General features: G+C 39.8%; 1 protein-coding gene across 17 annotated transcripts in view; it reads right to left on the reverse strand.

Annotated features, from left to right (window-relative positions):
- Positions 1-598: 598 nt before the first annotated feature.
- LOC100338099 (zinc finger protein 717) overlaps positions 599-14,524 on the reverse strand; it is a 52,119-nt gene continuing 38,193 nt past the window's right edge. For 4 of the 17 annotated variants that reach the window (XM_051834392.2, XM_051834391.2, XM_051834395.2 and 1 more), the window contains 4 exons: positions 7,489-7,585; positions 5,278-5,404; positions 4,981-5,073; positions 599-2,972 (listed from right to left, as the gene is read on the reverse strand). In XM_051834392.2, the coding sequence (XP_051690352.1) occupies positions 1,297-2,972; positions 4,981-5,073; positions 5,278-5,398 (1,890 nt within the window). In that variant the 5' untranslated portion in view covers positions 5,399-5,404; positions 7,489-7,585 and the 3' untranslated portion in view covers positions 599-1,296. Of the gene's footprint in view, positions 2,973-4,980; positions 5,074-5,277; positions 5,424-7,194; positions 7,586-9,774; positions 9,884-14,524 lie in introns of all 17 variants that reach the window. The other 13 variants (XM_017337597.3, XM_017337596.3, XM_008275427.4 and 10 more) reach the window with 5 other exon arrangements.

Raw genomic sequence — 14,524 nt, forward strand, 5'->3', positions numbered from 1 at the left:
AAACAAGATTATGCTAAAATAATCATGAGGCTAAAGTAATACAAGAGTATTGCATTTATATACCAATTTTCACTCATGGAGTCCTCTTGCTACATTTCAGTGAAAGTTGTTCTCCTTAGGCAAGAAGGAATTTAAAGAGGGGTAGAAAAAGGGAATCAGGCCTTAATTTTAACAAGACTTAACAAGTAACAGATACACAAGTATGGGAAAGCTCCGGAGAGTTATAACTTAAGAATTGGGGTTGTCCTTTTATAAGATGGGTGTTGTGTGTGGGTGAACATCATGAATATCCAAACAGGAAATATGGAACAGGGCCGAATACTGCCCAATTTCATGCTCAAGAAAATCTCAGAACTGTGAAAGGCAGATTCATATATTAGAATTTAGGATAAAACATGGCATTTGGTACAGGTGTATTGTAGGCCAAGGCTGCGAACATGTTGGATGTTTCTAGTCAGCACAATCCAGTAGCTACACAGAAATGGTGGGATGTTGGCAATGTGAGGTGGCAGCATGGGTGCAGCTGACATTACTCAGTTCCTAGGGCTTACCTGCCTATAATATCTGCAAATATGTCAAAAAAACAGGAGTCAGAATGTGTCAGACAAATGCAATCAACCCAGGATTTAATAACAAACAGGGGCAACTCACTACAGAAAAAAACAGCCCAAGAAAGAAAATAAATATTGGCACAGAATCAATCTCAGGAAAACAGCATGGACTTTATGCCAACAGAAAAACTCAGCTCACATCCCATATTCACTCACTAAAGAGATTTCTGAGAATGTGGACAAATCAAGACCTACACAGAGGCAAGTCTATGATTCTTATGAAAATACAGGTCACTATTTGGCATAGCATTTTAGGTGACATGCTGTGGGTCAGCCCACTGGTTTATACTAGAATAATGTGGGGAATTAACCATGGGAAGATAATAAGATAACTACAACGAGTAGCTTTGCACATCTTGAATAACTCATACCCAGTCTTTGGCACAGAGGATTTACTTCATTCTATGAACTTCCTAATACATGCTGAAGTACGATTCTACCAAATGGTTTTCCCACATACATTCTCCCTGTGAATTTTCTTTTGATTTATGAAGAGGTGAGTTTTTTTTTATCACAAGGCTCTTCCAAGTTAAATTGTTAAGGTTGTTCCTCTGTGGAAATTCTGATGTATTTTTAGGTATTACTTCTGGCAAGTTTTCTACATTATATTATATCATTTCCTCTCCTGTATGAATTCTCTGATGTTTTAGTATTGCATGATATAGCTAAGAAAGGGTTTTCCACACTAACAATATTTGTAAGATTTCTTCCTTGTGTGAATTCTCTGATGTCTTATGAGGTGTGACCTTTGGCAAAAGGCTCTCCCACAATCATTACATTCATAAGGTTTCTCCCCTGTGTGAATTCTCTGATGGATAATAAAGTATGATTTTCGGGCAAAGGCTCTCCCACATTCTTTACACTTATAAGGTTTCTCACCTGTGTGAATTCTCTGATGTGTTCTGAAATATGATTTCTGGCAAAAAGCTTTTCCACATTCATTACATTTATAAGGTTTCTCCCCTGTGTGAATTCTCAGATGTGTTTTGAGGAATGATTTATCACAAAAGGCTTTCTCACACTCATTACATTTAAAGGGTTTCTCACCTGTGTGAATTCGCTGATGTGTAATGAGAACGGACTTCCGGCAAAAGGTTTTCCCACACTCATTACATTTATAACGTTTCTCCCCTTTATGCATTCTCTGACATGATTTGAAGATTGATTTATCACAAAAGGCTTTCCCACACTCATTACATTTATAAGGTTTCTCACCTGTGTGAACTTTCTGATGCCTAAAGAGGACTGATTTATAGCAAAATGCTTTTCCACACTCAATACATTCATAAATTTTCTCCCCTGTATGAATTCTCTGATGTGTAATGAGATGTGACTTCCTGCAAAAGCCTTTTTCACATTCATCACATTTATAAGGTTTCTCCCCTGTGTGAATTTTCTGATGCCTAATGAGGGCTGATTTATAACAAAATGCTTTTCGACACTCAATACATTCATAAATTTTCTCCCCTGTGTGAATTCTCTGATGTGTAATGAGATGTGACTTCCAGCAAAAGCCTTTTCCACACTCATCACATTCATAAGGTTTCTCCCTTGCATGAATTCTCTGATGTGTTATGAGATATGACTTCTGGCAAAAAGCCTTTACACATTCATAGAATTTCTCACTTATGTCATTTCTATGATTACTAGTGAGGTCAGATTCATTGCACACATAGTGTTTTCCCCTTATATGAGTTCTCTGATGAATGGTGAGGCAGGATTTACAGCTGCAAGATTTCCCAAAAGGTTTACACACATAGCCTTTGTTCCCTGTATATGTTCTTTGGTTTACCAAAAGATCTGATTTGTATATGAGAGTTTTCTCATACTCAGTAGATTCATATGGCTTCTCTCTTATGTGGTTTTGTTGATATTTACTTAGGTAGGAATTTTTATGGGAAGCTTTCTTTCCTATCTGAGTTGTGTTTTTGACAATGGCAATTGACTTATTACAGTTCTCTTCCATGCAAACCCTCTCAGATATAAAGCCTTTTCTATATCCACTGAGTTCAACTGGCTGCTGCACAGTCTGCATCTCATGACACTGATTAAGAGGCTCAGAGCACTGGAAAGAGTTCTCAGGTACATTAGGGGCATCAGATTTCCCTTCAACAACTTGAAACACATCAGGCCCACTAATGAGATGCACATTTTGAAATATGTTGCATGCTTCTGGTTTCATTCCTGAACGATTCACCTTTTTGATAATCAGCTTTGGAATATGACTTGAGCTTAAATTAAGTCTTTTTCTTAACTTGATTCTTTTGGGAGTTGATGTACTGTTGTTGGTGATGACATTTTGATTCAACTTTATATCTTGACTCTCCTGGTTGTTCCCAATCAGGTCATCATTTGGGGCAACTGAAATGAGAAAAACAATATCCATGAACCACTACAGTGTTTCTTCTGTAATATTCATGTAAAGACAATGGAGTACTTGATATCCCAGTGACATTTGATTTTAACATACCAGGAAATAATATTTATTAACTATGTGGTTTTACTCCTTAATACATTATAAATTATGCCAACAGATTTCACAATGTTCAATCATGATGTTTTACTACCTCCTCAAATGTTATGCTAAGTGTATCAGAATGGGATATGTGATCTCATGAGAGTCACAGTGTGAATCTTGGATACTCTGCATCCAATATACCTTTCTACTCATGTATTCTGGGAGGCAGCAGATGATTGCCCAAGTGCTTGGTCTCCTGTCACACATTTGAGAAACTTAGATGGAATCCCAGGGTTTTAACTTCATCCTGATTCAGCACTAACTGGTATAGGCATTTGGGGAATGGAAGTTAATAAAAATGTGTGTGGTGCCTCCATTTTCTCACTGTCACTCTGCCTTTCAAGATGAAAATATTCAAAATTTTAAAAAATGGTAAAACATTTAGTAAAAATATTTACCCATTGACTATCTGGAGTAAAACACTGAATTCTTTCCAACTGTTTGTGTTTGCTAACTTTTTCTCCGATTTTTCTTATAAAAACTGTGTTTTGTCTTTTTCTGCTGAACTTTCAGCCTTAAAGATCGAAAAGTTACATTGGATCATTTAGTTGTAGGAGCAGAAGAGGGACATACCACAGTTTAAGAGGTTTTGAAACTAGTTATCTCATATGAAATCTTCCCAGGGGAATAGCATTGTAGATGTTTTCAAAAAGAAAAATTCCTTTTATCTCCACTCTGTGATGACAGCTTTCCACATATTTGTAAGGAAACCTGACATCTTCAGATTCTCAGAAACACCACAGGTACAGAAATGCCCTAATACACCACCCTAGGTATGTTCTCCCAACAAGATTAAGGGATTTTTTTCTGCAACCCAGGGAAAGTTCACCTTCTTTGAAAAGTTCTTTTCTAGCTATTCTCAGTACCATTGGCTTTCTCCTCTCAGTTCTTGGTATATACATTCCTGCTTAATAATTTGACTTAATAAAAGATTTTGATGTTTGGGATGAGATGTCTCAGATAATTGATTTTCCAAAGTTTCTCTTAACTTTTGTTATTCTTTAATGATAAAGAAAGAGAAGTAAGAATTCAAACTTCAAATTCCACTTACAAGCAAACCTGGGAGTTCAACATGAAGCAATGGGTTTACATGACCTTAGAAAACAGAATCTCATTATTCTTTTGGTGAGTCTAGGACCACCTACTTCCATATCCGTATGCTAGTTCCTGCTTAGGTCCATGATTTCTGATGTCACAACACAGAGGCCTATTCCAGAACATCTCTTTATCATATTTTATTTATTTGAGTGATAGGGAATTATAAAGAGAAACAGAGCTCTTATCCACTGCTTCACTCCTCAACTGCTTGCAGCAGCATATCATTTTAATTATTTCAGAGTCAAAGACAGAGTGAGAGACAAAGAGGGAGCACCCAGTCATTGCTTCCGTCCTGGAATTCTTACAACAGCAAGCTCAGTGCCTGGCCCATACCAGAAGTGGGAACTCAATCTGGGCAACTAGGAAGAAACTAGTACTTATGAGCTTACCAATTAATATGTATTAAAGGAATTAATAAAGAAAAATGAAAAGCATTAAGGAAAACAGTATGAAAGTGGAGAGTAAAACAAATTAGAATCTAGAGAATGTACCTAATCTAGAAAAAAAGCCTAAGTAGAGGCGGAAAGAGATTACAATTGTTTTACATCAAACATATTCACCAGGAATAGAAGAGGCTGAGGGATAGATCTATGAGAGCCTTCCCTGGAGACTGTAAAATGCCAACATTTTGATGTATGAATCAGCACTCCTCAGGGCTCAGACTTGGAAAAAAAAAACCAGTGAGAAGAGTTCCTCCCAACATCTTCAAAACTCCCTCTGTCCCAGCCTACTGCCCAGTATGTACTGTCTGACCTGGCAGGCTCTGGTTCAGGTGTTCTTCTACCATCCATGGTTCTGGTCCTTGCTCCAACTTGAAGATCAAGTCAGGTTTGGTAATACAGTGCCCTGTTAATGGGAAATAGCTTGGTTTAGGAGCTTTGCAGCAAAAGTGCTTATTTAAATATCTACGCTTTAGGGAGATATTCCAGTTTTTCAAGGATTTTAAATTCTATACCTACCCAAAGTTAAAGCTTATAAATACAGTGTTCATTTATTTGTCAGATGGAAATAAAACATAACAACTGGGTATCTCAGAGGAGTGTCACTTACTCAAGAACAGCAGATTGCTGTAGGTTTCCAGCATCACATTCCTGTACAGGGTTTTCTGAGCATTGGTGAGGAATTTCCACTCCTCCCAGGTGAAGTCCACAGCCAGGTCTTCAAATGACATCAACACCTGTGACAGAGCATATCAGCTGTATCATAAAACAAAAAGACTTGGTGTACATTCTAGTATGCATATCTCATAGCTATTTACATAAAGTGCAGCTAATTTTGTAATCTATATTGGCATCAGAAAGCAAAATCACAATGAAAATATTTTCCTCTATATTAATTATATAATTTCAAAACCACTACAAAAGTTTCCACTATTAGTCTGGAACTAGTCATTCTGCTAATGATTCTGAAATGAGCCTAGAGTATAATCTGTAGACCAAAGTATAAATGAAAGACTGAATCAAAATGTTATGTGAACTACAGGAGAAAAATGTTGAATATTGATGGGGGAAGCAAAGAATTTTTGAAACTATACTTTTCTGGATTACTAAGTTTCAGTTCACTGAAACACCAAAGTAGTTAGATCTTCTACATAAATGTGTTCCCATTAACATTATCCAACACAACTAAGATACTAAAAGCACAAAAAATACAGTCCAGGTAATGGGGCTACAAATTTCATCACCTTACACAATAAATAGAAGTAGAAAAAGAGGAGAAAGAAAGTGACAGAAAAAGAGACAATGAATTCGACTTCATATTTGAAGTCTGAGTAGTCAAATATGTGGTGATGTCCAAATGACAACTGGACATTGTATATAAAACTTGGGAGAAGATTCAGGCTGCAGCACTTTACTGAAATTTGATCCCATTATAATGAATGAAAGGCTTAAAATGAAGTGAGAATACAGAAAGCATAAAATGGAGGAAAACAGAATCTGGGGAAGAAACACTCACTGATAGAGAAAAAGGATGAAATATTAGTGGTATGGGGCAACAGAGAATGAACTCTTAAAAGTTCTTCTATGCTCGGGTCAGCGCTGTGGCTCAATAGGCTAATCCTCCGCCTTGTGGCGCCGGCACACCAGGTTCTAGTCCTGGTCGGGGCACCGGATTCTGTCCCAGTTGCCCCTGTTCCAGGCCAGTTCTCTGCTATGGCCCGGGAGTGCAGTGGAGGATGGCCCAAGTCCTTGGGCCCTGCACCCCATGGGAGACCAGGAAAAGCACCTGGCTCCTGGCTTCAGATCAGTGTGATGCGCCGGCCATGGCGGCCACTGGAGGGTGAACCAACGGCAAAGGAAGACCTTTCTCTCTGTCTCTCTCTCTCACTGTCCACTCTGCCTGTCAAAAAAAAAAAAAAAAAAAAAAAAAAAAAAACAAAAAACCACACACCAGTTCTTCTATGCTCAGTAGTAAGAAATGTATTAATGAGTATATATAATGAAAAACTGTTATATCAAAAGAAACATTTTGATTCTATTTCTCATAAATATTAGAAAACACCTTGGTATGTTTCAGATTTGTGGCTCTATGAAAACTTTTACATGATCTGTGGACTAGAGAACAAAACAAAATATTCCATTTGTAAAACATTCTCTATAGATTTCTGTGGATTCTTTCTTAATGTGATAAATTTTATATAATACACACACACACACACACACATATATATATGTATATGTATATATAATATATCTTAGTGTGGTGGTGGCAAGAGGCATGGAGTCACCACACAGACCCTAGGAGTCTGGTGAAAGCAGGCCAGAGGTGAGTAGCCTGCATACTTGTTTATTTCAGTTGGTACAGCAGCCAATCTGGCCAAGGGGCGGTCTATGCCCTAACCAATCACAGCCTGTTGCCAGGCAGGCTCTGTTGCCAGCGGCCATCTTGGCATGGCCTTCTTATTCCACCACATCTCCCCCTTTATGTTTATTTTTGAGCAACGGGAGGCATGATTCTTGGCCATACCATTGTTGACCCCTTTTCCATGTGGTCTCCGTACGGGGCTGTGCCTGTCTTAGGTTGTCCCCCAGGGGATTTTACCCATCGTTGACTAACCAGCACTCAAAACGGAAGACCACAGGAGTGCTTACTCAGATGGGGGTAGGAATGAGGAACAATGGTAATCAGAAATGGCATGACTACACATAGGCTGTAGGCTGTTTGAGTGGCTGAGCAGAGCTAGTTGGGTATAAAACAGTAGCAGAGGTGGCTATGGGCAGTTTCTTAGGGTAGCATGTTAGGACAGGTATGTCTGCTAACAAGGCAGGCTCTCAGTCTTGTTCAGCTGGTTCGGGTTGGCTGTCAGTTGCAGGCTCGATGTTTCTGGCTGGTACCCAAATGGGCTGTCCCGCATTCTCTGGAAAGACACAAGCATATCCACGACCCTTGGTTAGCAGAGGGTGTGGTCCCTTCCATTCTCCTGTCAGTGGGTCTTTCCACCTAACCATAGGGGCTGGGGTCTGGGATGGAAAGGATTGCCAGTGTTTGTAAGCTGGGCTGATCCTTTGGGAATCAAAAGAAAATTGATAGTGAAAAGGACCTCAGTCAAAGCAAACTGTGGGTCTAGGGGCATATGATTGTTTTTCTGTCTTTGTAAGAGATCTTTAATTGTCCTATGAGTTCTCTCAGTGATTGCCTGTCCCTGTGGGTTGTATGGGATACCTGTGGCAGATTGTATGTTCCAGGATTTCAGGAAGGAATTCAATTCCTGTGATGTATATGCTGGCCTGTTATCAGTTTTTATGGTCCAGGGGACACCAAGGACTAGCATGGCTGACTTAACCGCCTTTTCTCCAGATTGGGTCATTGCAAATACAGCCCCCCCCCCCCCCTTTTCTTAATTTGACCGGTAGAGTTATAGATAGTAAGAGAGAGAGAGACAGAGAGAAAGGTCTTCCTTCCGTTGCTTCACTCCCTTAATGGCCGCTATGGCCGGCACTGCGCCGATCCATAGCCAGGAGCCAAGTGCTTCCTCCTGGTCTCCCACGTGGGTACAGGGCCCAAGCACTTGGGCCATCCTCCGCTGCCCTCCCGGGCCACAGCAGAGAGTTGGACTGGAAGAGGAGCAACTGGGACTAGTACCTGGTGCCCCAACTGGGACTAGAACCTGGTGTGCCGGCATCGTAGGTGGAGGATTAGCCTAATGAGCCACAGCGCCAGGCACAAATACAGCCTTTGAATAAGTATCTACCACCACATAGACAAACTTAAGTTTACCAAAGGAGTTAATGTGGGTGACACCCACTTGCCAGAGCTTATTAGGAGCAAGGCCTCACGGGTTCACTCCTGCTTGTTGCAGTGGCCCTAACAGGGCGAGGGGTGGACAATTCTTGCAAGAGTACACTAGGTGTTTGCATTGGCTCATTGTTAGCTGCGGGAAAAGCAATTTTATGTTGCTTGATGACATATGAAATTTATGATGTAGAATACGGGCTTGTTCTAGGTGTTCAATGGAAGCCGTGTTGCAGGAGACAAGACGATCAACCTTTTTGTTGCCTTGGAAAATAAAGCCAGGTAACCCAGTATGTGATCTTATGTGTACCAATTATTTAGCACTATATATGAGAGCTATTAATTCAAAGAAACTTATAAAATGATTGTATTTCCATACAATTTATATGTACAAGAATGAAGGAATCTCCTGATAAGAACTATAAACTAAAGGAATATAAAAATAACATACAAAGGTTATAATATAGTAGTGGTCATTTACTATAGCAGTTAGGATGTCCAAGTCCCACATTAGCGTGCCTAGTCTTGAAGCTTTGGTTCTTCTCTCAACCTTCTGCTGATGGGAGACCTTGGGAACTGGTGATGATGGGTCAAGTGGCTGCATTCTTGCCATTGAATTGTAAACTCAAGATTCTGGCTCCAGGCTTCTTCCTAGCCCAGATGCAGCCACAATAGGTACTGAGAAAGTAAACTAGTGTTTGGGAACTCTTTTTGCCTGCCAAATACATAAATAATTAAAAAAAAAAGGACATCAAAAAGTCCAAGAAAAATGGAATTAGAATGTAAAGTTTTTGTAACAATTTTTTAAATTTATGCAGTTTTTCCATGAAGTTCAAATGACCACTTCTATGCACTTAATGGCAACCATAAGTATGTAAATAATTATAAGTCAAATAATGTTTACCTTATGGGCTTATTTAAGGGAACGAGGGAATAAAGAATTTACAGAACATTTTAGTTATGGCTTATACCAGTTAGGGTTGACAAGTTTGTCTACTGTAGTTCTTACAGAAAAATAAAACAAGAAGCAATTTGAGAATCAAGACCAGCCATATTGGACTCTACGATAATATTAAAATGAAGGTTGTGGCTATGACGGCTATTGCTGAATCCTATACAAGGATTACTCTGGCAGTAAATAAATTCTTTCAGTTTGAATGAAGTATATCTAATAATACATATTTTCAATAACAAAGAAACAACATAACTAGACAAAGTCATATGTATCAAAGTTCTCACTCCTAGCTGGAGTCATAAATATATAAATTTAAGTATACTTTTTACAATTCTACTTTCAAAAACATCCAAATTCACCTAAGTGCTGGAATATTGAGCTATCAAGTGTCCAGGTTAGGTGACAGGAAGTATGCCAATGGAGCAGCAGAGGCACGGTGGGGGCATGCTTACGAGAGTCTTGATCTAACTGCAAAACAGATAACAGAGAAGGAAGGGCTTAGAAAGCAAAAGACAGGAGCTACTGTGATGCATAATCAAGGCCTCAGCAGATTGTGTCTCATCTAAGAATTAGAGCTACTCCAAATGTTTTCTCCCATTATGGCTAGATCGTCATGAAGTGCTGCTTCCATCCTTCCTACTCTGATTTCTTCTTTCAAAAGGGAATCATAAAAAGGAAGTCTGTTCTGATTATTTCCACTCATGCTTGACTCATGCACACAGAGGAAAGGCAGAGCAGGTAACTTACTGCTTAGGCTATGGGTCTGTGCTTCAAGAGCAATAATATGGACATCATGAAAATTCCTGGTATGATTCAGAGATCCTGAATTTGAGTGCAAAGTGATGGACAGATGAGACCTTAGTATTGTGTCTCTGACGATGGGATGAACTTAAGATCCATGTGGAACAAGAGAAATTCAGTATGCGGTGACCACTGCCCAGTCATCTTTCATACTGTTTCTGGGGGTAGGGTCAGAAACATGTTCAAGGAAGTGAAAACTAAATTTTCCAAACTTCATAGAAATTAGAATTCAACTGATCAAGGAATCTTGGGCTGCAAATAAGAATCTGTCCAGGAAAGATTGAATGCTTACTAAAGAAAGGTCACTGACCGTAAGATTTTGAACCACTTGGGGACCCTACCTGTGCAATTTCACTTTGGTAAAAAGAATTGAAATCCATGAATAATCTTTTCATTATATGCACCTGATGTGACCTTTATAGTATTTCTATAGCATGCATCTTCTAAGCCACCTGTATATATGGATTACAATAATTTTGCACAAAAATAAACTTATTTCAACTTTTCACAATCTTTTTCAAGTACCCTCATATGTGGAACTGGAGTTTCAGAAGAAAAGGAAAATGAATAAAACACAAAATGTAGGTTTTAAAAATTTTTTTTGACAGGCAGGCAGAGTGGACAGTGAGAGAGAGAGACAGAGAGAAAGGTCTTCCTTTGCCGTTGGTTCACCCTCCAATGGCTGCCGTGGCCGGCACGATGCAGCCGGTGCGCTGCACCGATCTGAAGGCAGGAGCCAGGTGCCTCCTCCTGGTCTCCCATGGGGTGCAGGGCCCAAGCACTTGGGCCATCCTCCACTGCACTCCCGGGCCACAGCAGAGAGCTGGCCTGGAAGAGGGGCAACCAGGACAGAATCCGGCTCCCCAACGGGGACTAGAACCCGGTGTGCCGGCGCCGCAAGGCGGAGGATTAGCCTATTGAGCCACGGCACCGGCCACAAAATGTAGTTTTAGAAGTGGCTATAAGCGGCCCAATTTTGTGAAAGATCTCAGTTTATATATTTAAGAAGCACAATGACTCCCTAGGCAATACATTCAGAAAACTACTCTAGGCAAATCACAAACTGGAGTAATCCAAAGAAACGACTTTGAGAATAATGCTACAACATTGGAAAGACTGAGTTGCAATCATACATGAATGGCAGCTGACGGCTCATAAACAATGGTTAAGACATCTTCAATGTACTGAATGAAAACATTTTTCCTGGTGAAACTGTTCTAATGAGGAAATGAGGGTCAGACATTAGGCTGAGTTAAACTGTTACTTGGGAAGCTCACATCCCATATAAGAAAGCCTGCCTCTGTTCCTGATTTTGCTTCATACTAACACACCCTCATCATCCTCCCTCCTGGAGGCAGACGATGGCTTAAATATGGGAGACCTAGATTGAGTTCCACACTCCTGGCTACGGCTTGGCCTGGGCCCTGTTGTGGACATTTGGGGAGTGAAATAGCAGATGGAGTATTTCTTTGAAATTCTTTTTTAAAAAATTATTTTTATTTATTTGAAAGAGTTACAGAGAGTGCATCCCAGCATGCTTCCATCCACTGGTTCACTCCCCAGATGGCCAGAGTGGCCAGAGTTGGGCTGATCCAAAGACAGAATCCAAGAGCTTCCTTTGGGTCTTCCATATGGCTACAGAAGTTAAGCACCTGAGCCATCTTCTGCTGTTTTCCCAGGCACATTAGCAGGAAGCTAGATAGGAAGAGCAGCCAGGACTCAAACTGGTGCCCATATGGAATGCCAGCGCTGCAGTCAGCAGCTTAACCAGTTATGCCACAGCACCAGCTCAAATTTTGTCATATATAGTATATGAAACAATATACTACAGCTCCATTTATATTGATACATTATTCATATTGTAATTTATTAAAGCAATTAGTAACAAATTGAAGAATATGATAACCACATCAACTGAAAAAACAATGCAACAAAATCGTGTATTTCTTTACCTGGGATGTCAACAATATTATAGAATGGGCAACTGGTACAACAGACTTATTTCTTCGAAAATTCAAAAACAAGATGTTGGCAGCTTTGGCTTTTCCTTAAGTATTTTTCAGTGAGAACATGGTTAACTTCCCACCATGACTTCAAATGGCTTTTTCTGTGTATTTCTCTTATAAAGACACCTGCTGGCCGGCGCCACGGCTCACTAGGCTAATCCTCCGCCTTGCGGCGCCGGCACACTGGGTTCTAGTCCCCGTCGGGGAGCCGGATTCTGTCCCGGTTGCCCCTCTTCCAGGCCAGCTCTCTGCTATGGCCAGGGAGTGCAGTGGAGGATGGCCCAAGTGCTTGGGCCCTGCACCCCATGGGAGACCAGGAGGAGGCACCTGGCTCCTGCCATCAGATCAGCGCAGTGCACTGGCCGCAGCGCGTCAGCCACGGCAGCTATTGGAGGGTGAAACAACGGCAAAGAAAGACCTTTCTCTCTCTCTCTCTCTCTCTCACTGTCCACTCTGCCTGTCAAAAAAAAAAAAAAAAAAAAAAGACACCTGCTGAATTGGATTAAGGCCTATATCCACAGGATTTCACATAACTTTAATTACTCATTAGAACATTAGATGGTCCTTATCTCCAAATACAGGCACTTGGGGTTTAGTGTCCACATCCATGAGGGAATGGAATTTAGTCTATGAAAAAGAGCTAAACAGTCAACAGGATTCACAATGCAACATTTAAACTATTTTATGGGTGCATGCTTTTATCCTTGTGCTTATGGTATCAGTTAAAAAGCCTGAAAGCAGGAGCACCTGGGCTTGATGCCCCGCTCTGGCTCTTGACTCTAGCTCTAGCTTCCTGTCTGGTGAATGCTGGTAGGCAGTGGGAATGGCTCAAGAGCTGAATTGAGCCAGTTCTTGATTTCAGACAGGCACAGTCCTAGTCATTACAGGCATATGGGGAGTAAGCCAGTGTATGGAAGTCCTCTCTCTATATCTGTAGCCCAATAAATAAATGGATAATTTTTAAAGAAATCATTAAAAGTATTTAAAAATCCAAAAAGAATGCAGTAAATGAGAAACAGGAGATCGGATGAAACAAACAGAAGACAAATGGCTAAATGGCAGACATAATTTTAAACGCATTATCAATTATTTAAATGTAACTGGTCTAATAATTGAGGCAGAAATGGCTATATTTGATTAAAGACTAAAATGTTATAGTATTCTATGACTGCTACAGCTGATCTACAAAGACAAACCACATTGAAAGTGAAAGGACAGAGATAGATATATTGTGCAGAGTTTGGCATACAGCCTAAAAGACACTTGCATCCCATACTGAAGTATCAATGGTTTGGCACCCAGATCTGGTTACCTGCTCCACTTTCTTGCTACTATAAACCCTACAAACTAGAAGTGATGATGTAAGTAATTGACTTCCTGGCTCCTAGCTTCAGCCAACCCTACTCCCAGATATTGCAGTTATTTGGAAAGTAAATCAGTAAATAGTACTCCTGTTTCACTGTCTCTACCTCTCAAATAATTTTATGATATATTTATATAAACATTAATCATTAAAAATCTCAAATGAATATTTAGCAGCAAGCGAAATGATCTTCAAAAAATATGATCATAGATTTTTCTTCATAAAAATGTCAGTGATAATAGTTATAAATGTTAGTATACCTAAAAGCAAATCCTTAAAGGATATGAAATAAAATCAATGATACTGAACAATAAACTTAAAAAAAAAAAACCCACATAATGTTAGACAAGACACCTTTTATAGTAATTTCTTAAACAAACTGACAAATGTCAAATATTATGAAGGACAGTATCTTTTTTTAAAGAGTATTTATTTGAAAGGGAAAGTTAAAGACAGGTAGAGAGACAGAGATCTTCCATCTTCTGGTTCACTCCCCAAATGACTGCAATGGATAGGGTCAGGCCAGGGAGCCAGAAGCTCATCTAGGTCTCCCATACAGGTGGCAGAGACCTAAGCATGTGGGCCATCTTCCACTGCTATCTCAGAGGCACATTAGCAGGGAGCTAGATCAAAAGTAGAGAAGTACCTGAAATACAATGTATTGGAGTCAAACAGACATCTTGAGAAGCAATGATTGTTTATAGCCCTTGTCTCTTTTGTTGAAGAATAGTGCTTTTTTTCTGTTTATATTATTTGTTGAATTCTTTTACTTGGGTAGTGTTAACTATCAGTCATTAAGTGTACTAAAAAAAGATCATTGTAAAAATTAAGAGTAGAAATCTGAGAGGGAGGGGCAAGAAGGGTTGGAGCATGGGCAGGGAAGTGTCACTGTTTTCCTAAAATGGTATAAAGGAAATATATGAAACTTGTATAATTTCA

Source organism: Oryctolagus cuniculus, chromosome 16 (assembly GCF_964237555.1).
Source record: "Oryctolagus cuniculus chromosome 16, mOryCun1.1, whole genome shotgun sequence".
Classification (NCBI taxonomy): domain Eukaryota; kingdom Metazoa; phylum Chordata; class Mammalia; order Lagomorpha; family Leporidae; genus Oryctolagus; species Oryctolagus cuniculus.